This window comes from Mirounga angustirostris, unplaced genomic scaffold (genome assembly GCF_029215605.1).
Source record: "Mirounga angustirostris isolate CCGP_5_RB_7025 unplaced genomic scaffold, mMirAng1.0.hap1 SCAF_1, whole genome shotgun sequence".
NCBI lineage: Eukaryota > Metazoa > Chordata > Mammalia > Carnivora > Phocidae > Mirounga > Mirounga angustirostris.
In genome coordinates, this window is record NW_026991709.1 from 203,519,423 (window position 1) to 203,540,166 (window position 20,744).

At 51.5% G+C, this 20,744-nt stretch overlaps 2 protein-coding genes across 7 annotated transcripts; both read left to right on the forward strand.

The window, feature by feature from the left end:
• Positions 1–202: 202 nt before the first annotated feature.
• On the forward strand, positions 203–11,149 carry BST2 (bone marrow stromal cell antigen 2). 4 transcript variants are annotated; one of them, XM_045862745.3, is made up of 5 exons: positions 210–559; positions 1,357–1,432; positions 1,719–1,779; positions 2,044–2,173; positions 2,786–3,587. In XM_045862745.3, the coding sequence occupies exons 1-4, from the start codon at positions 263–265 to the stop codon at positions 2,162–2,164; spliced, it is 555 nt and encodes a 184-aa protein (XP_045718701.1). In that variant the 5' UTR covers positions 210–262; the 3' UTR covers positions 2,165–2,173; positions 2,786–3,587. The 4 variants fall into 4 exon arrangements, with proteins under 4 accessions (XP_054360825.1, XP_045718703.1, XP_045718701.1 ...); XM_045862746.3 differs by having other exon boundaries at positions 212–559; positions 3,203–3,587; XM_054504850.2 differs by lacking the exons at positions 2,044–2,173; positions 2,786–3,587 and adding an exon at positions 6,132–11,149 and having other exon boundaries at positions 203–559.
• Positions 11,150–11,281: 132 nt separating this feature from the next.
• Positions 11,282–19,572, forward strand: CCDC194 (coiled-coil domain containing 194). Of its 3 annotated transcripts, none has more exons than XM_064598070.1 (5): positions 11,282–12,215; positions 13,340–13,436; positions 13,832–13,964; positions 14,520–14,666; positions 14,961–19,572. In XM_064598070.1, the coding sequence occupies exons 1-5, from the start codon at positions 11,892–11,894 to the stop codon at positions 15,046–15,048; spliced, it is 789 nt and encodes a 262-aa protein (XP_064454140.1). In that variant the 5' UTR covers positions 11,282–11,891; the 3' UTR covers positions 15,049–19,572. The 3 variants fall into 3 exon arrangements, with proteins under 3 accessions (XP_064454140.1, XP_064454153.1, XP_064454149.1); XM_064598083.1 differs by having other exon boundaries at positions 14,525–14,666; XM_064598079.1 differs by having other exon boundaries at positions 14,525–19,572.
• Positions 19,573–20,744: the final 1,172 nt, after the last annotated feature.

The following is a 20,744-nucleotide window of genomic DNA, read 5'->3' on the forward strand; positions in this document are numbered from 1 at the left end:
CTCCACCGCCAAACTGGAAAAGCTCCAGGTTTCAACTCAGCACAAACAACCCACCTTTTCCCTGAGAAATTGAAACTGAAACCTTAAACTCTTTTCTGCCTGCAGATGGCCCATTCGAGATCCTCCAGGTCAGAGGATTCTCTCCGACTTTGTCATTGGTCAGGACGGCCCTATGCTAATAAGGGGGTGGTAGCCCCAGCCACTAGAAGGTTCCAGCATCCTAACTCCCGCCCAAGCTCACCACATCCAGGGGCAGATGTAGATGGCACCTACCTTTTACCATTACTGGCCTGTGCCCACTGACAAATCAGAGTCAATGCTGCAAGATCGGCTGGGGAGGCAGAACTGGCCGGTGATCTTGGGGATCCCGTTGGTGCTGGGTCTGTTCATAGGCCTGATTGTCTTTGCTGTCAGGGCCAACAGTAAAGCCTGCAAGGATGGCCTCCTAGCAGAGCAGGAGTGTCGCAATGTCACCCGTCTCCTGGAGCTCCAGCTAACCCAAACCCGGCAAGACTTACTAGGGACCATGGACCAGGCTGCCACCTGCAACCAGATTGTGGTAAGCGACTGCAGCTCCCGGAGAGGGCCCGGCGCTTGCGTGGCCCCCACAGGTCTAGATGGAGATGGACATAGAACTTGAAACTGTCCCTGGACCCCCACAATGGGAGTTGAGTTTCCCTGCTGGGCTTTGGGGGACCGCTAAACTTTCTCAGCAGTGCTGGTGTGGGGCAGGGCCTTTAAAACGCCCCCCAGAGCACCCAAATCCCCACTAGGATGTGGGAAGAATCTCCAACCTGTTACGGGAGAGCTAGAAGTTCCTCTCTGCCCCAGTCTTGGGCAGCAGAAATCCCATCTAGGTTTTGGGATGGGGACTTCACCATGTCCTAAAGAAGGGTCAGGCTCTTGATACATCCACTCCATCCCTGGGAGACTGTGAAACTTTCACATGGGTCCTGATATGGGGGACCTTGAAACTCCCACCGACATCTAACTTGGGCTCGGGAATCCCCGTGTTCTGGGTTTGGGGAAGGACCTCTAAATCTTGGGCAATAGCCCATGAGGTCTAAGAGTTTCTCCTAGGGTTTGGGCATGGGGAGCCTCCAAATTCCCATGTGGGGGGCCTCAAATCCCCTATTTTGGGATTACATCCTTAGGTGCCCTGGGAGAGTGGGAGGTTGTGGCCATTCTTGGAGGTGGGAGACCGGGGTGCAGGGAGGTTTGGAGGGAAACCTGAAAGGGGTTTGGCCCCGGGCCCCTCTGACCATGGGGCCTGGGGAAGAGGTCCGGGACCCAGGGCAGCAGCTACCCGGCTCCGCAGGCCAGAACGCCAGTCTCTGACCCTCCCCTCTGTCCCAGGTGAACCTGTCAGCTTCCCTGGAGATGGAGAAGGCCCAAGGTCAGGAGGAGCACATCCAAAAAGAGGAGCTTCGGGGTAAGAAAGCACAAAGCCAGGGTTCCATGGAGGGGGATCCAGAGGGGTGGGTCAAGCATTGAAGGGGGGATGTCTCAGGGTTGGGATCGCCGGGGAGTGGTCAGAATCCAGTGGAGGGTGGGAAGGGAGTACCCCAGGTTTCCAAGGTGGGGTGGCATGAGGCGGGGCTGGAGGAGGTGTCAGGTCTCGGGGTAGATCCTGGCGAAGGATATGGCCGCTTGTCACGCCGTGTCCAGCCCCCCGTGTCACTGTGCTGACATGGCCCCCTGATTCTCTCCCGCCTTAGGAGAGATTGAGAAATTGAAGCAGAAGCTGCAAGACGCTTTGGAGGAGGTAGAGCGACTAAGGTCCGAGCCACAGCCCCTGACCATGCCCCTTTCACCCGTCCTACCCCAAGACCCAGGACTCCCTTTGCTTGGAAAATTCCCATTGCTCAGGGCGTAAAGTTTGAGGCCCAGCCTTGTCCCTCTGGTCACACAAGCCTTGAGTGGCCACTGCCCACTCTCCTCCCCACTGACTTGGTAGGGGAGGAGGGGAGATTCTGAGCGGCGACAAGGCCAGACCTGGTGCAGGCCCACCAGCTGCCTCAGTTGTCCCCACATCTTCCCCAGAAAAGAGAAGGAGGCCTCAAGCAAGGAAGGGGAAACCAGCTTTGGCAGCTCCTTGCAAGCACTCAGCCCCTTGATGGGCCCTGTGTACCTGCTCCTGGGCCTCATTGCTCTGCTGGCCTGAGGCCTGCCGGTAAGAGGGGGGTGGCCTGGGGTAGAAGAAAGCTGGGGACGCGAGGGAAGGAGGGAGCCCAGGATAGGCCGGGGTCTGGGGAGGTGGCCTGCCTACAGGGTAGCTGGCAGGGCACAGAGAAGGGTCTTGGGGAGGGAAAGAGGGCTCCCCAAGTGGGGAGCTGGCCTGGAGGAGGGCGGGGCCCCCTTCTGTCCCCTCCAGGCCACCCTTAGTCCCTCTTATGATGTCTCCTTAGCCCACAGCCTGGACTTTCCCCTTCAAGGCTTCCCTGACCAGACCAGTTTTGAGGGAGCCACATGGCAGCATGGTTAGGGGGAGCTGGGCGAGATAGCAGTGGGGTGGGGGACAAGAAGCAGTCTCAGGGATGGACCCCAGCAGGGGGCTTGGCCCCGGGCTGCCTCCCCCCCCCCCCCCCACCGACTCGGCCTCCCCCCAGAGCTGGGCAGGGCATAGGGTGGGGAGTACTTATTTCTTGGTATCGTGGTTTCTGGAAGCTCACTGACTTCTGAAGTCTTTGACCTCCAAAAAGTAGACGCCCCTTTTGGGGGCAAAGAAAGACCATACTCTGAAGTTCCTGGAGTGAGTGCCATTATGTCACCCCCATGCATCCAGAGCCTGTCCTGCAGCTGAGGGTGGACACCCACTGACATCCACACCCAAGCTTCCCTGCTCCAGAATGTTCCCAGGAACCCTTAGGGTTTGGGCAGCTACCATCTCCCTGCCTCCCTGGCCCTCTTCACTGGGATCATCATACAGGACTCTACCCCCTCATCAGCACTCACTGTGGGCCGAGCATTCTACTCATCTAGTCTCATCTCCCCTCCTGTCCTCACTGCATCTTCTCCTGATACCTGGTCCAATGCGGGGAAACCCAGGCTGTGGTAGGGGGGCATCCTGTCCTAGCTCCCAATCCCATCCCCCAGACTATTCGGGGCTGGGATTCAAACCTGGATCTGCAGACACACATAGGCCGGGCCCTTGTCACAGTGTTCCTCCCCACCCCGGTCCGAACTCGTATTCCTCCTGCAGTACCCAGGTCTGGGAACCCCTCCTCCAGAGAGCCTCTCTGCTTCTTCAAAATCCAGAGCTGCTGTCTCGATAGACTCTTTGTCGACTTGCACGGATCCTCCCAGGCTCCATCAACCCTTCCCCCTCTGTTATCTCCCTTTCTCCAAGTCCTTCTGGAATCCTAACAATCGTCCAGGCCACTTCCTGCCTTTGCACTGGAGCTGGGACCTTTGTGTCCGTCAGCATTGTTGAGTCTTGCGCTGCGTTGGGCTCTGCCGTGGAGGCTGCCCTGGGTGCTGCAGGATCTTGAGCAACTTCCCTGGCCTCCGCGCACTAGATGCCCATACTGTTACCCACCCCACCCCACCCCCACATTGTGACAATAAAAAAATGCCTTCAGACATTAGCAAGTCTCTCATGGGGCGGGACAGATTCACTTCCTGTGAGAACCTCTGCTCTAGAGGCCGAGGTTCCGGTTTTCCTCACTTCCGTGTCGCCAGCTTGCAGAAGGGCCCAGGAGGAGTTCATTGGGTTGCTTCAGGATGACTGAGTCATTTTGGTGAGAGCTCTCATCCTGGGGCAGGTCCTGGACTGTTCCAGGAATGTTCCTGGACTTACTCGGGGCTTCTGAGCTGCTCAGGGAATTCTGATTCCCAGAAGCAAACCCTTCTCACGTGACCTCCTGGGTCCTCCCCCCAACCTGTTCCTGAAGCTGGAAAGGCAAATATTCCAGAGATGGGTTCTCATTGGAAAGGAATATGAGCTTTATTCAGGAGGCTGGCCACCTGGGGGGAAGGCCAACTCCAAGGTTTGCCTGACCCAGAGATTTTTCAAGGGGTTTAGGGCAGTTAATCAGTTAAGGGAGTGCAGTGGCCTGTGATAATTCTTAATTATGTGCAGTCTTAATAGTGCCAGCTACACACGTTATTATGGGGCTCACAGGTCGGCAAGGGATTCTGGGTCCTTGGTTCCTGGGGTGGTGCAGGAGAACCTGGTGATGTGCAGAAGTGCTCTGTTCTTGCTAGGAAAGAATGCAAGATCTATAAATATACGAAAAAAGGTTTAGTTAATCAGTCACTCGGGCTAAGGGTGCTGGCTAAAACTTAGTGCCTGCTAGACCGGTCAGAGGGGTTGAGGTGCCTTCACCTCCACCACCATCCTCAACTCCCACCCCCAACTCGGGCTACCAGAAAGTCCCAAAACAGTGCTGCCCCTATCCCCCCCCCCCCCGGGGCCTGGACTGTGTTTCCATGGTGATGGGGGACAGGTTTGCTCAATATGATGGATTCAACCTGTTCAGTTTCTCCTCCCAAGCCCCCATACGTGGCTGAGTAGAAACTTCTCTCCTTCCTAAAAATGCCCCTGTAGGGGTCAAGGGCCGACCACCCCAAGATGGGCCGCTTTGGCATGAAGACTATATTGAGTAAAAAAGGCAATCAAGGGGCACCTGGCTGTCTCAGTCTGTAGAGCATGAGACTCTTGATCTCAGGGTCGTGAGTTCGAGCCCCACGTTGGACATAGAGCCTACTTAAAAAAATCAAATATTCTGATTTTAAAAATACAGTAAGGGGTACCTGGGTGGCTCAATTGGTTAAACGGTTAAACGTCTGCCTTCGGCTCAGATCATGATCCTGAAGTCCTGGGATTGAGCCTGGGCTCCCCGCTCAGCAGGGAGTCTCCTTGTCCCTCTCCCTCTGCCCCTCCCCTCCACTCATGCTCTCTTTCTCAAATAAATAAATAAAATCTTTTAAAAAATTAAAAATAAAATAAATAAAATAAAATAAGCAATCAAAACCCAGCAGATTCAGGAAGAACTCTTTCCTCCCTCACAACTGCCTAAAAAGAATGTAAACAGAGGACCTGCCCCAGGATGAGAGCTCTCACCAATAGATTACTACATCATATTGTGAACTTGATATGGTAGACAGGGAGAAACCCAGCAAGGCCTATTTGATCAAAATCTTCTATGCCCCATTCTTTCTGAGTGGCTCAGCATATACTTGTTTACTGAACATTTACTCTTTTTCATCTTCCTATGAATTGTATTCCTTCCCTTTGAAGTCCCAGACCCCTACCCCCCTCCTCTCCTTAGTTTAGAATGACATATATACCTGATTTTGCCCGTCTTTGGAAGTTCCTTGTCTGTGTGGATTCCCCATACGTATGAAATTAAATTTTATTTTCTCCTGTTAATCTGTCTTATGTTAATTTGATCCTTAGTCCGGCTAGAAGGATCTAGAAGGGGGACAGAAAATTCTTACTCCCTAACACCCCTTTTCCCTCACTAGCTGTGACCCAGCGGAGGGTTGAGAAGTCAGGTCTGAGGGGTCCTGCAGGTCTGTGGGGTTCCAGCTCCAGCAGGAACCCGGTAGTGACCAGAGGCTGCTGTGTGACCCTGCCCTGTGACTTGGCCTCTCTGGGCTCTGGTTTCTTCCTGTGGAATGGGGGCACGGGGAAGGGGAAGACACCACTCACATTTACTGCATGACTACTGTGTCCATGCGGTGGCAGTGGGAAAGAGGCTTTGCTTTTTAGGAGCTCCCCTAGTCTGATGGTGAAGGCAGCCAGGACTCAAACACATAAAAGGTAAAATTACAGAAGAGCTCAAAGAGTTAGTCAGAAGGGGCCTGGAGTTAGTGGGGGAGGGAAAGGGTTCTGGAGGAGTAGATACATGAGTCAGGGGTAGGGGTGGGAGGAGCTTATAAGAAACTGTTAGCTGGGCAAAGACAAGAGGAAAGGGTGCTCAGGTAGAGCAAAGGGCCAACACAGAGGCCCTGGGATGCGAATGTGCTTGCCAGAAGAGGAGGTCAGAAGGGATTCAACAAGGAAAAAATAAAGACATAGGGGACTTGCAAGGTGAAAGGATTCTATTCAAAGCCCCCTCCCCAGCCAAGCTTACAGACAAAAACTCACAGGCGTCTGACTTGGCCCTGACTCTCTGTTTTTCCAGGTCATGGTGCCCCTTGTTCTCAGAAAACAGACCACCACAGGGCACCTGGGTGCCTCCATGGGTTAAGCGTCTGCCTTCAGCTCAGGTCACGATCCCGGGGTCCTGGGATCGAGCCCCACATCAGGCTCCTTGCTCAGCGGGGAGCCTGCTTCTCCCTCTGCCTGCCATTCCCCCCATTTGTGCTCTCTCTCTCTGATAAATAAATAAAATCTTTGAAAAGAAAAACTAGGCCATCACAACAAAGCATATTCTTTTCTAGCAAGTTAGCAAACCACATCCCAGATGAGCCCCTGAAAGAGCCCTCCCCCCTGCAGAAACTTGTCACCTCCTGCTCTATGGGGCCAAGCAAGTGTCAACATCCTCCTCACACAGTCCTCCCCCAGGGGTGCAGCTGAGCCTGACATCTCTCTCCACGTCTGGCCCCTCTCCTCCCTTGGAAAGTGAATAAACTCTGTCCTGCTTGTGCTCCACTCTTCGCGCAATTCTTTGCCACCAGGCTCACCGGCCACCCTAACATCATCTCAAAGCTTTCTTTGAACTTGCCCATCATCCTGAGCTTCCCACTACTTGCCCTATACTCTTTCTATCTCCCCAAAGACCCCTCTCCCTCTCCCCAGGTCTCCCCACTCAGACTTCAACTCTGCTGACCGACCTCCGCCTTTCCACCCGCCCGCAGGTGATCCTCCCTTGGCTCCTCCACAGCCCCCCCTCCTTCCCCTCAAGACCCTTCAGCACCCCTTCCCCGCCTTCAGCCCTTATCTGCACGTCCTCAGATCCTTCTCCGGCCCACACGCCCTCTGGCCACCCTTACCAACCTCCCAATGCTCCCAATTCCCTCTTGGCGAAGTGGCTGGAGCAGGGGGCATGGTTCAGGTTCACATTCCCTCCTGCACGCCAGATCTTTCTCTTATAAAATCTAAGGTTCGCTCTTTTTCAACCCATCCCTCCAGATTCACTAAGGAATCTGAGTATCTCACCCTTCCCTCTGATTTGTCGTGGACGGACCTATATGTTAATCTCTCCACCTGTACCATCCCAGAGGAAAGAAACAGAATTTGGCCCCAGGCAACTGAATGTGCTGATGATCTGAGCTGCAGACAGCCTGCACAACGAGCTCCCAGCAATGCGGCCGTCCCCTTGGCCGAGCCCACTTGGAATTAACCACCCCTCCTCTGGAGACAAGGTCAAACTCGACCACATGGTCCCCATCTTCTAGAAGGCGTGAAATGGGCAGCTTCTAAACAGGTCAATTAGGAAAGGTGAAGGGAGATCACCCAAAGATCAGATAAAAACCCTGCCCTTTTCCTCACTCGCCTCACTGAGATTCTTCTTTTTTTTTTTTTTTAAAGATTTTATTTATTTGACAGAGAGAGACACAGCGAGAGAGGGAACACAAGCAGGCGGAGTGGGAGAGGGAGAAGCAGGCTCCTCGCTGAGTAGGGAGCCCGATGCGGGGCTCGATGCGGGGCTCGATCCCAGGACCCTGAGATCATGACCTGAGCTGAAGGCAGACACTTAACGACTGAGCCACCTGCGCGCCCCACTGAGACTCTTCAAAAACTCACCGACCTTGATCCTAACTCTCGTGCAGGAAAATTGATCCTGGCTCTGCATTGTATCTCCCAGCCAGCCCCAGACATTAGGGGAAAAAAAAAAAAAACCTTCAAAAACTGGATAAAGCCCACAAAACCATCAATCCGAAGTACTAGACCCGGCCTTCAAGGTTTTTTAACAGCAGAGAGGAGGAAATCAAAGAGGAAAAGAGAAAAATATCAAAAAACGATCTCAGGCTTATCAGCTCCTGGCTACTGCCCTCACTGGAGCAATTCTAGAAAAGTCTTACCGTGCTGGCTTGACCCAAACATTCAACAAACCCCCTCCAGGAGCTTGTTACGCTTGCAGTAAGCCTGGCCACTGGTCCAAACAGTGTCCCAATAAAAAACAAAAACAAAAAAGGGCCACCCAAAACCTCTTGTCCCTCCTGTAAGCAGGTTGGCTGCTGAAGAGTGACGACCCCATCCTCAAAGTGGGGGGAGGGCATCTCCCAAAACCTTTCCTCAGGGCCCAAATAGGAGAGAGGATCAGCCATATCCCTGGTGGCTGATCTCTTGGGACTTCAGGATACGGAGTGACACACCCCAGGATCTCCCTGGATTTTCAGGACCCTCTCTTCCCTCCCCCATCTCTGTCGTTGGGGTTGATGGCATTCTTTCTTCAGCTACCCAACTCTGGTCATGTGCCCTGGGAGATCAAATCTTTAGCCATCTCTTTCTTGTTCTGCCACGCTGTCCTCTCCCCCTGCCAGGACAAGACATTGTGACCAACCTAGGGACTCGCTTTCATCTGCACCCCGTACACCCCCAATCCCAATTCCTGGGACTCCTTACTGAACCTACACACCCTGCTCCCACTTCACTCTTTCCAGTTTTGACTCCAGGTCCCTCGTCCATATGGGACACCTCCAAACCAGTTAAGGCTACTCACCTCACCCCCATCACCATATACCTCAAGGATCCTACTTTTTTCCCTTCCAAACCCCAATATCCTCTCAAACCTGAGGCCTTAAGAGGCTTGCAGTCCCTCATTTCCAAATTCCTTTCCTCAAATGTATTAAAGCCTACTAACTCTCTACAGTACTCCAATCCTTCCCGGCAAAAAGCCAGACGGTTCTTATAGATTAGTTCAGGATCTCAGAATTACCAATGAGGCAGTCCTCCCCAAGCCAGACACCCCTCTCTCCGCCATTCCACCCTCCACCATGTACTTCAGTGTCTTAGATCTTAAAGACTCATTTTTCACTATTCCCATCTCCCCAGAATCCCAAGACCTTTTCGCCTTAGCCCAACACAGTTAACTTGGACACCTCTCCCACGGGGTCTTAGGGATAGCCCCCACCTCTGTGGACCAGCTCTGGCATCAGATCTTTCCCACCTCTCCCTTCCAAATAGTACCCCTCTCCAACCTGTGGATGACCTCCTTTTCAGCCCTGCTGGGCCCACTTCTATTTCTGACACCATCACCATCCTCACCTTCCTAAACAACAAAGGTTATAGAGTCTCCCTCTCCAAAGCCCATCTTTTTTTTTTTTTAAAGATTTTATTTATTTATTCATGAGAGACAGAGAGAGAGGCAGAGGGAGAAGCAGTCTTCCCGCGGAGCAGGGAGCCCGATGCGGGACTCGATCCCAGGACGCTGGGATCATGACCTGAGCCCAAGGCAGACGCTTAACCATCTGAGCCACCCAGGCGCCCATCCAAAGCCCATCTTAACCAACAATCTGTCCCATACCTAGGATTTTTGCTTACACCGGGACAACTGACCATATGGCCCTGCATGGAGCCCAACTCTCGAACCTACTTCCTCTGTGGTTCACCCCCCACTTGGAAGGGGCACTGCGCCTTCGTGTACCTAGTTCCTGATCAGCACTTTCCCAACTCACCAGCCCTCACACCCCTAACACAGGGTGTAACAGGCACTCAAGTAGAAACCCAGTCTTTTTGTATCCCACCCCTGTAGAACTGAGCCAATATCTATCCTCATCCTCCTTGGCATCCTTATGGGAATTGGGTTAGGCACGGGAGGAACAGCTCATCCTATCCATACGTGGGAACCCTCTCTTTCCTTGAGTCAAAAGTAGCCGATTTGGCTTCCACACCCTAAGCAACACAGAGACAGTCTGATTCCCTGGGAGGAGCAGTTCTTCAAAATCCTCTGGTTTTAGACCCTTTGACTGCTAATGAGGGGGTTACTCGTACCTTATTGTGGAAGAATTCTGCTTCTATGTAAATGAGTCAGGTCAGGTCTTGGACAGCCCTGAGAAAATTATCAACTCAGCTAGGGACAATGAGGAACAATATAAAAACTGGGGGGGGGGGGGGGGCTGATTAGTTCTTCTGGAAACTAGATATCTGGTCTTGGTTCTCATGGCTCATTCCATTCCTGGGACCTTTGGTGGTTATCGGATTAGCCCTTATTTGGAGGTCCATGTATTTTAAAATAAAGAATCTCCTTCATCCCGGACAGAATCTCAACCCTTGGTAGCTCTCTGAGGTCTCAGCAAACTCATGCTCAGGCCCCCTTGCCCTGCAAGCAAGATGCCACCAACATCCCCCTCACTCTCATCCCTCCTGCCTCTGGGTGCGGACAGCTCTGTGACCCTGCTCAGCGGGAAGTAGTTACAGAAGGATGACCTTCTCCCATTTTCCCAAATCAAGAATAATTTCAAATAAAGAGAGGAGGGAACGAAAGGTTTCTATTCAAAGCCCCCTCCCCAGCCTAGCTTACAGACAAAATTCACAGGTGTCTGTACTTGGCCCTGACTCTTTGTTTTTCCAGATCACGGTGCCCCTCATTCCCCAAAAATAGACCACCACGACAAAACATATTCTTCTCTTTTTTTTTTTTAAGATTTTATTTATTTATTTGAGAGAGAGAGAATGAGAGACAGACAGCATGAGAGGGAGGAGGGTCAGAGGGAGAAGCAGACTCCCTGCTGAGCAGGGAGCCCGAGGTGGGACTCGATCCCGGGACTCCAGGATCATGACCCGAGCCGAAGGCAGTCGCTTAACCAACTGAGCCACCCGGGCACCCCAAAACATATTCTTCTCTAGCGAGACTGCAACCCACATCCCAGATGAGCCCAGACAGAGCCCTCCCCCCCACCCCATCCCCCAGAAACTTGTCACCTCCTGCTCTACAGGGCCAAGTGTCGACCCCCTCCTCACACACCCTACCCCGTGGGCACAGCTGCAACCCTCTCACATCCTTAAAACCCCTTAAAAGGCCCAGCCTGACAGAAACTCAGGGCGACATCTCTCTTGATGTCTGCCCCCCCTCCCCCCTTGGAGAGTGATTAAACTCTGTCCTGCTTGTTGCTCTACTCTTTGCGGCCAGCCCAGAGTCACCCTAACGCAAGGGAAAGAGGAGGGGGAAGGATGAGGAGAGGGAGACAGAGGGGAAGGAGAAGAAAAGGGGAGACACAGGGAGAAGGAAGAGGTGGAAGAAGGGGAAAAGGAAATGGAGGAGGGCCCTGAGGAGATGAAAAGAAGAGGAGGAGGAGGAGGAAGGGAAGGTGGAGGAGGAGGGAGAGGAGGGGAGGACGAGAGGAGGAAAAGGAGGGGGAGGAGGGGGAGAACGAGAGGAGGAAGAGGAGGGGGAGGAGGGGGAGATTCGCTTCTGAGAGGAAGGGACATCGCTAGTCGTAGACCGACCTGGATCTGATTCGCGATGTAAGTTCGCCCCCTGGCGGCCTCGTGGAGATCGGGCAGGGAGATGGGACCGCTCCCCTCGGGGCGTCTGCCCCCTGACCCTCTCAGCCAGTCACAGAAAGCCTGGCAGCCTGAACCAGGCCAACCTCAGTCGGTCGGGTAGCCTCCCATCTTTTAGCCTCAGTTTTTCCATGAACAGAATGGGGAGCCTTGCCGAGTACCCCCAGTGCAGATGGGTACCTTGGGAGGATGTGCTCACATGGTTCCCACTCGGTCCTGTGGGGCAGGAGCTAGGGCCATCCCCCCTTCACAGTGGGGGAGACTCTGAGGCTCGGAGGACAGCACACGGGGTGCAGAGGCAGGACCGGAACCCAGGACCCCCAATCCTGTCCTGGGCTCCGGTAGCCTAGGCTGGCCCTTGGCCAGGGTCCAGCCCCTCCCAACGGACTCGGGAAGCCACGGCCGGGAGGGGCGGAACCGTGGGTGTCCCTGGCGCCCCAAGGTGCCAATTAAATGCTCGTGGCTGTCTGGGACCAGAGCTGTGGACAGCGGCATGGCCGAGCTGGGGCCAGAGCCGGGCCGCGCGTGGCGGGTGCTGGCCCTGTGCGGGGCGGCGGTGTTCCTGGCGGCCGCGGCAGCCGGGGCGGCCCTGCTGGCCTGGAATCTGGCCTCCTCGACCTCCCGGGGACCTCGCTGCCCACAGCCAGGGGCCAACGCCACGGCGCCCCCCGTGGACCTGGCGCCTGAGCTCGAGGAACTGCGGCGACAGCTGGCAGAGGCGACCCAGCACGAGGAGGCTCTGGCCAGACAGCTGGACCAGGCCAACCGAGTCGGTCGGGAGCTGGAGGAGGCACTGAGGGCCTGTCAGGGCCGCCAGGTAGGTGGTCAGGGTGGTGGGCTGGGGAATCCAGAATTGGGAGAGGACATGCACACACATCCCCACGGTGGCCCACCTGTGCACTGGTTTCCCTAATTCTTTAACTGAGGGGAGCAAATGAGAATAGCACCATAGTCCCTTCCATGCAGATGGGTACTTTGGGAGTCCCTAGCTCCCCCTGGAGTCTACCTTCTGAGGAAGAAGGCCCCCACGGTTCTCTGCTATCTGCCTAATAGCTGGTGAGGGCTAGGGAAGCCCCAAGCCCCTGAGCCCAGCTGGGGAGCCCCTGTGCTAGCCCTCCCCCTGGGTGCCCACTCAACCTCCCCCAGCCAGCTCCAGCAGCCCTATTTCGAGAGAGGGACATTCATGTCACCTGTAATTAGGAAGCTAAAGTTGGCCTCTTGGGGGAGGTACTGGCCAGGTCCTCCCTTTTCCTCTGGCCACCCCTTCAAACTCTTTCTTAACCCTTCCCAGCCCTGGGCCTTGCAAAACAACCATCCTCAAAGTCCCAATCTTCCATTTACTAACTATTCTGTATCTCTGTGTACGAAGCCCAGCAGGGGTTGAGCGGTGTGTGAATTTTAGAAATCAAAACAGACCTCTACCCTTTACCTGCCTGCCTAAGAGAAGGGCCTGAGGCCACTGAGGTTAAGAGGAGCCTGTTCTGGGTTCAAATTCTGACTCCACCACTCAGTGGGAGATGTTCTGAGGAAGCCAGGCCAGTTGTTTTGAAGAATGTCACCCGTAGCTGAGGGAGCATACTCCAGAAACCCAATCATTGTCAACCACCAAATTGGCCTGTATTGGTTTAAAACCCTAGTCGGTGAGTCTAGAAGAAGCTGGAATTGGAACCGGAGTCTGACCGCAGAGCTAAACCGTCTCCACATCCGGTGGCTTGGGGTGGGGGGCGGTAGACCTGGATAGAGCAGCGGTCACCGCTCCGTGCGGCAGGCCACTTCTGTGTTTTCTAACCACAGGACTCCCAAAGGACATTCCAAATAAAGCTCAGGGAACGCGGTGACCAGTGTCTGTTCAGTCTGCCCCAGAAAGAGGGGAGACTTCACTTCTGGTCTCCCCGACCCCTCCCACCCCCCTACCCTCCTCACTTCCCCTCCACTACTCAGAGCCGGCTTCAGACCCAACTGATGACCCTGAAGACTGAGATTGAAGAGGCCAAGGCACAGGGGACCCAGATGGGGGCTGAGAACGGGGCGCTCACAGGTGTGTTGGGGCGCAAGGCGTGGCCAGGGATAGGGGTGGGAGGAGCCTAAAAGGTTCCTGGTTACGCAAATGGCAAGCACGGGTGCAAACGTAAAGAACACGCAAATAAACGCGAAAAGTTATGAAAGAAATGCACATAACACTCAAAGGCCACGCAAATGTCACAAAAACAACGCAAATACAACAAAATATGCAAACGCCACGTACACGACTCCCGAAAGCAATACAAACCTATAAAAAGCTCTGCAAATGACACGTAAAGGTCATGCAAACAGCACACAATTTAATTCAAATAAAGCAAAGCTGCAAATAGTATGCAGACGGTAAACTCGAACGCCTGCATTAGCGGGGAGGGAGAGAGGTCTCGGAGCTGACCCCGCTCCCTGCGCCCGCAGAAGCCCTGGCGCGCTGGGAGGCGGCGGCCACGAAATCTGCGCGGAGGTTGGACGAGGCACAGCAGCGCGCACGCGCGGCCGAGGCCGAAGCCGAAGCTTGCGCAGCCAGGGAGGCGGTGCTGCGCGAACGCGCGTGAGTGAGGGGCGGGGCCCGGGGCGGTGGACGGGCGCGGTGCGTGGCCAATAGCTGCGCAAGACTTCGTTCTTTCGGCCAATCATCACATGGAGGGCGAAGAAGGGGGGGAAGGGTCCCTGGGGATGGAGAAGGGGTGTGGCCATGTGGGAGGGGCCTTGGAGAGTTGAGTGATGGGAGAGTCGAAGAGGGGATCCTAGAGTTGGAACCTAGGGGTGGTGAAGGATGTAATCTCTCTGGAGGTGAGAATCTCCACTTTGGGGCCGGCACTCTGGAGGCATTTGTCCCTGGGGTCGGGCTTACATGGAGGGCCTTTGGGAAGGGCGAGGATAGGAAGAAAATGATGTAAGGAAAAGGTATTGAGAGGACGGGAGCGAGGAGGTGGAGCTCCTGGAAAAGGAGCTGGGAGTCCCTGGGGAGGAGTCCCAGGAATGGCTGGGGGTGGAGAAAGGATAGGGAATCCTGGGGAGTGGAGTTCTCAGGAAAGATGGAAGAGTACTGGGGGGAGGGGGACAGGGGTCCAGGTGCTGATGGGCTTCTCCCCACTTCTGTCAGTAAAGCCCTGGAAGCCGAGATGGGCCCCCAGCGCAGAGTGCCGCAACCCCGATCCCGCTCCGTGTCCCGACCCCGACCCAGCCCCCGTTCGCGCTCTCGCCCAGGACCCTCTGGGGGCTGCCGGAGGCCGGCGCGGCGCGCACGAGGGTGAGTCAGACCCCAGGAAGATGAGGGCTCTGAGGCCAGGAGGGCACACACTGTGGCTGGAACATGTATAGAGGTGCCCACGCTGGATGAGATGCCCCGTCGACACCCATCAACGCTCAGCTTTAGACCCAAGAACCACAGAACGGAAACTACAGGAAGGAGACTCGACCCTCTCTCCCCAACAATCTAGTGCTTATTTCACAGATGGGGAAACTGAGGCCCATTTGATAACACAATGAGATAGTGTTTTGGGACTTAAGTCCCTTCTAATGACAGTGTTGCTTCATCCCACAGACATGAAGACTTACGGTCCAGCCCTAGCTCAAGAGTGACCTGGAAGGGTCAATTCTCCTCTCTGGGCCCCAGTTTACCTTGTCTGTAAATTGAGTGGAATCATGTTTAGTGAGCCAGCCTATCAACTGACTGAGATGTCACAATGGGAAAACTACAGACCCCTCTTCCTATGAGGAGGGTATGAAACTCCCAAATGGAATTTTAGCAAAAGGAATTAAGCAACACATTTCTTAAATACATCACAACAAAGAGGACTTATGCCTGAGATGCAGGGATGGTTCAATATTCACAAATCTGCTAATAAAATTCACCATACTAATGGATCAAATGAGAAAAGTTCTGAAAAGGCCATCAAAATGAGTGCCAAGGTGAGGATAACCACTGTCAAGTATTTAATATTGTTCTGGAGGTACTAGCCAATGCACTTAGACAAGGAAAAGAAAGAAGAGGTGTGAATATTAGAAAAGCAGTAGGGAATTTATAGTTTGAATCATATGTAAGCACTGTTTATATAGGTAAACAATAACAGAAATATCAACAATTTCATATGGCTCAATTTCACATTCATTTTGTCTTTTACCTTATATTTGACATAACTTCAGACTTACAGGAAAGTTGGAAGATTAGTACAAAGAATTCCTGAATACTCTTCCCCCAGATTCCACAAATGTTACCACCTTTGCTTTATTCTCTCTCTCTCTCTCTGAACCTTTTATGAAAATTTGCAGAAATGATGTCTTGTTACCCATAACACCTGAGTATGCATTTCCTATAAAAACAAGGACATTCTCCCACATAATCACAGTAAATTACGAACATCAGAAAGTGGACATTGATTGATAAAACACTATTATCTAATCTACAGACTTTAATCAGACTTTGCCAACTGTTCTAATAATGTCTTTTATAACAAAAGAATATCCTGGCTCACACATTGTATTTGTCAAGTCTTTCATCTCTTTTAATCTGGAACATTTCTCAGTCTGACTTTGCCTTTCATAACAATGGCATTTTTTTAGAGGCCTGAGGCAATCATTTTTTGGAGTTCAAGTCTGGGTTTGTGTGTTATTTCTGTAAGATTAGTTTCGGGTTGGCATTTTGGGCAGGAAAGCCTCAGAAGCAACTCAACCTAATATTATTATCTCCTGGCAGTATGATTTTATATATAGAAAACCCAAGAGAATTAACTGAAACTTTCCTAGATTTATTTCATATAGGTGTTTATACCCAGGAATAAATTAATTTCCTTATTACATAAAGAGCTCTTATAAATTAATTTTTCAAAAACAGCTCAGTAGAAAAAATGGGCAAAGAATATAGACAGTCAATTAATAGAAATGTAAGGGGAAAAAAGTGCCCAACCTCACGCCTCAAAAAGAAATGCAAATTGAAACAATGTGGTACCACTTTGTGCCCATGAGTCTGGCAAAGATAAAAACAAACAAAAAAATCACAAAGTACCCTATGCTGGCACTGCTGTGGAGAAACAAATAATCCCACAGGGTGCTGGTGAGACTGCTCATTGGTACAGCCACTTGGAAGGGCAATTTTCTAGAACCTCTCAAAATTGAAAGTGCATGTATCCTTTGATCCATCAATTCCCCTTCTAGAAATTTTTCTATAACCATATTTACATGTGTACAAAATGATGGACCAGGGACTCCTGGCTGGCTCAGTCCGTAGAGCATGCAACTCTTGATCTGAAGGTGGCAAGTTCAAGATCCACGTGGGGGGCAGAGCCCACTTAAAACTAAATAAATAGGGGCATGTGGGTGGCTCAGTCAGTTAAGAGTCAAACTCTTGGTTTCAATTGAGGTCATGATCTCAGTGTCATGAGATTGAGCCCTGTGTGGAGCTCTGCACTCAGCAGAGTCTGCTTGTGCCTTTCTGCTCCTCCCCCTGCTCTCTCTCTAAAATAAATAAATAAAATTGTAAAAAAAAAAAAAAAAAAAAGATGGGGTGCCTGGGTGGCTCAGTTGGTTAAGCATCTGCTTTCACCTCAGGTCATGATCTCAGGGTCCTGGGATCAAGCCTCGCATTGGGCTCCCTGCTCAGTGGGGAGCCTGCTTCTCCCTCTCCCTCTGCTGCTCCCCCTGCTTGTGCTTTCTCTTGTTCTCTGTCAAATAAATAAATAAAATCTTAAAAAATAAAAAAAAGAAACAAAACAAAATAATGGACCGAATGCAATGCAGAACCCTGGGTTGGATCCTGGAACAGAAAAACACTTAGTGAGAAGATCACATAAAGTCCAGAGTATAATTAATTTCATGTACTACAGTAGTTTCTTAGTTTTGACAAGTGAGCCACAGTGTAAAAGAGCTTAACCATGGAAGAAGTTGGAGGAGGGCTATTCAGGGACTCTGGACTATCTCTGCAACTTTTCTGTAAATCTACAATTATTCCAAAATAAAAAGTTTACTTCTAAAAAAGAGGCAAAGGGTAAGGGGAGGGGAGAGAATGAGGACATTTATTATCACATCTTGATAATTACAAAAAATTGGAAACCACCTCAATGTCCTCCACTTGGGGACTGTTTCAGTGAGTGTCCATCTGTCCCTACGGTGGAAATTCCCATACGACTGTTAAAGGAGCCAAAGCAAATTCCTCTGAGAACATTAATGTAAAAAACAGGAAAGTGATAATTTGTGTGCATTTTCCAAAATGCAGGGATGGAAGAGACTTTTACCCAAATGTCTCTGAAGGAAACACTGGTCACAGCTGTGGCCTCTAGGGCAAGAACTAGGGGGCTGAGAGTGGGGAGGGGGGGTGCCGTTTCATGTTTGTATACCTTTTTGTAAAGTTTGCATTTAAAATCATGCACATGGGGGCGCCTGGGTGGCTCAGTCGTTAAGTGTCTGCCTTCGGCTCAGGTCATGATCCCAGCGTCCTGGGATCAAGCCCCGCATCGGGCTCCCTGCTCCGTGGGAAGCCTGCTTCTCCCTCTCCCTCTCCCTCTGCTTGTGTTCCTTCTCTCTCTGTCTCTCTGTCAAATAAATAAAAATTTAAAAATCTTTTAAAAAAATAAAATAAAATCATGCACATGTATTACCTTTAATTAAAATTTGTTTCTAAAAATTCCTAAGAAGCTGGTATTTGAGGGGGTGGAAACCCTTGGAACTCTTTCCCCCACCTCATCCAGTCCTGTTCATCATCCCCACTACCACCCCCGGGCTTGGAGGTACCAGATCAGGGCCTTTACCTGGGAGGACCTGAAGGGGGAACTGGAAGGCCAACTCCCAAGGAGGAAGTGAGGCTGAGGGGAGGAAGGTCTAACCGCTTAGTTCTGCTGACAGCCACCAGGGGTCGCCCCAACTTGCCCACCCCGTTGCCTCCGGCTAAGCGCTCACTCAGAGCTGGAGAGGTTAAGGGTGCGTCCGGAACCTCCCCCCACCCCCACCCCCAACTGTGGCATCAATCCAGAAGTGGGCAGGAAGTGGCTTCTCCTTCTGGAGTCAGCCAGAGCTGGAGACCAGGAGACTGACCTTGCTTTGTCTGACTTAAGACCCCTTCCCTGTGCGGCTGTGGGATCTAAGGGTACAAGGGCTGGGCTCAGGGTTGTAAATGGGACCTAAAACATATCATTATTATCCATGTACTCTGGTGGCTTCATCTTGGGCACACCACTGGACCCCTGAAAATCAGTTTCGGGGTTGGAGGGAAATAAGGAGCCAAGGCAGGTGTGTGAGCAGGAAGGGCACAGTTAGATCTGGTGTCAGAAAGAATTGGGAAGAAAGAGAGGGCACAGACTGAGGGCTTTGATCCCCCAGGGAGAGCATTGGACAGGTAGTAGGTGAGGATTGAGAGTGACCTACGGAGAACAAGCCCAGGCGCCCCACCCCCTCACCCCCCACCCTCCCCAGCCTCCCGTTTGCTCTGAGGCTCCCTCAGCTGCCCAGGGAAGTAAATAGCACTCCTTGGTGGGACGGCCTCCTGGACCGCACCTGCTCCCACCTCACAGGGCCAGCCTTTGGCCTGCCCTTATTCTGTTCTGCCTCCCACTCTCTATTACTCAAAGTCTCGTCTCTCTTTGTCACCACCCCTATCCCCAGCATACCCTCCTAGGTCCCTACCCTGGTTTCCCCTATCCTTGTCACCCTGGAGCCCCCATCCCATGGTTGCGGTGACAGTAGGAGGGACAGAAACGGGAAGTGTGGTGCAGGTGTAGACAGAGAGCACCTGGGACAGAGGCAGCCTGACCCTGCCAGGGCCCCCTATCCCAAGTAAGAAAGTGGTTTGCCTTTTAACAGGCAGCATCACGGAGGCCCAGAGAGGACAGACTGTTCCTCTCCAATAGGCTCTCTTTGCTTCCTCTGTCACCTCCCAAAACTCAAAACATAATTTCATTTTAATTTAACCTAAGTGGAGGGTTTTTTGGACTTCACTGAAATTTTTCTTCACCAGAAATATTACTTCCTTAAGGACCTTCCTAAAGTTCTGTGAGAGTTATTTTTTGTTTGTTTGTTTTCTTTTTAAGATTTTATTTATTTGGGGCGCCTGGGTGGCTCAGTCGGTTAAGCAGCTGCCTTCAGCTCAGGTCATGATCCTGAGCTTCACTTTGGGCTCCCTGCTCAGCAGGGAGTCTGCTTCTCCCTCTCCCTCGGCCCCTCCCTCCCTGCCCTGATTGTGCTCTCTTTCTCTCGCTCACTCAAATGGATAAATAAAATCTTTAAAAATAAAAAAAAAAGTTTAAAGATTTTATTTATTTATTTTAGATAGAGAGCACAAATGGGCGGGGGGGGGGCGGGCAGGGAGGAGGAGCAGAGGGAGAAGTAGGCTCTCTGCTCAGCAGGGAGCCCAAAGCAACGCAAGGCTCAATCCCAGGACCCTGAGATCATGACCTGAGCCAAAAGCTTAAGTGGACTGAGGCACCCAGGTGCCCCTCTGCGAGAGTTTTAAAAATCTTGTGTCTCCTTGAGAATTTCAGTGTCAGTTTTAGGTAGTGACACAAAGTTGACTTTCTCATAACACTTTCCACTTTCTCATAACACAAAACCAAATTGATTGTTTTTAATTTAGAAGACAAACAAACAAAAGTTTAAAATCAAAGCCTGATTTTGTGATGACCCTCCAAGGGAATTCAGAGGAGTTCATGTGCAAAATTTCCTGTGACCATGATAAATTGTTTTCAGGAAAAAACCAAATGCTCACATCAGGACCAATGCATTTGACCTCATGCGAATCCAAAGACTTGTCATTCACTTCCTCCCTTGGGGATTTTCTGGCCAGGGACACAGGCAAAATGTGTTCAGAAAGTCTGTTTTTAGAGATTTTAGACACTGCTGTCAGGACTGTCAATGGAAACAAATTGGTGACTAGCTGTCAAAATATAAGCTGTAACTGCTTTGAGACCCAACAGTTTCATTTGTGGGGATTTAATGTCAACTCTTATTTTGTTTCGTGAAACAAAAAATTTAGAAACAGTCTAAATGCCCATTGATAATTATTGTGGTAACGTATGTGGTGAAAACCTAAGCATCAGGCAAAAGGAATCAACAAATCTTAAAGACATAATGTTAAGCAAAAAGACAAAGTTTCATCATTACTTTTTCCATTTTAAAAAATCCAGCTAATAAACTATTCAAAAAAGAAACATTGCAAATCAAAGATAATGAGATCAAATTACCAAAAAGAGATAGAATGTTGTTTTTGAGCTTGATACAAACAACATGAGTGTGTATATTTAAAACTCTGCTTCTAGGGCACCTGGGTGGCTCAGTCCTTTAAGTGTCTGACTCTTGATTTCGGCTCAGGTCATGATCTCAGGGTCATGAGATTGAGCCCCAC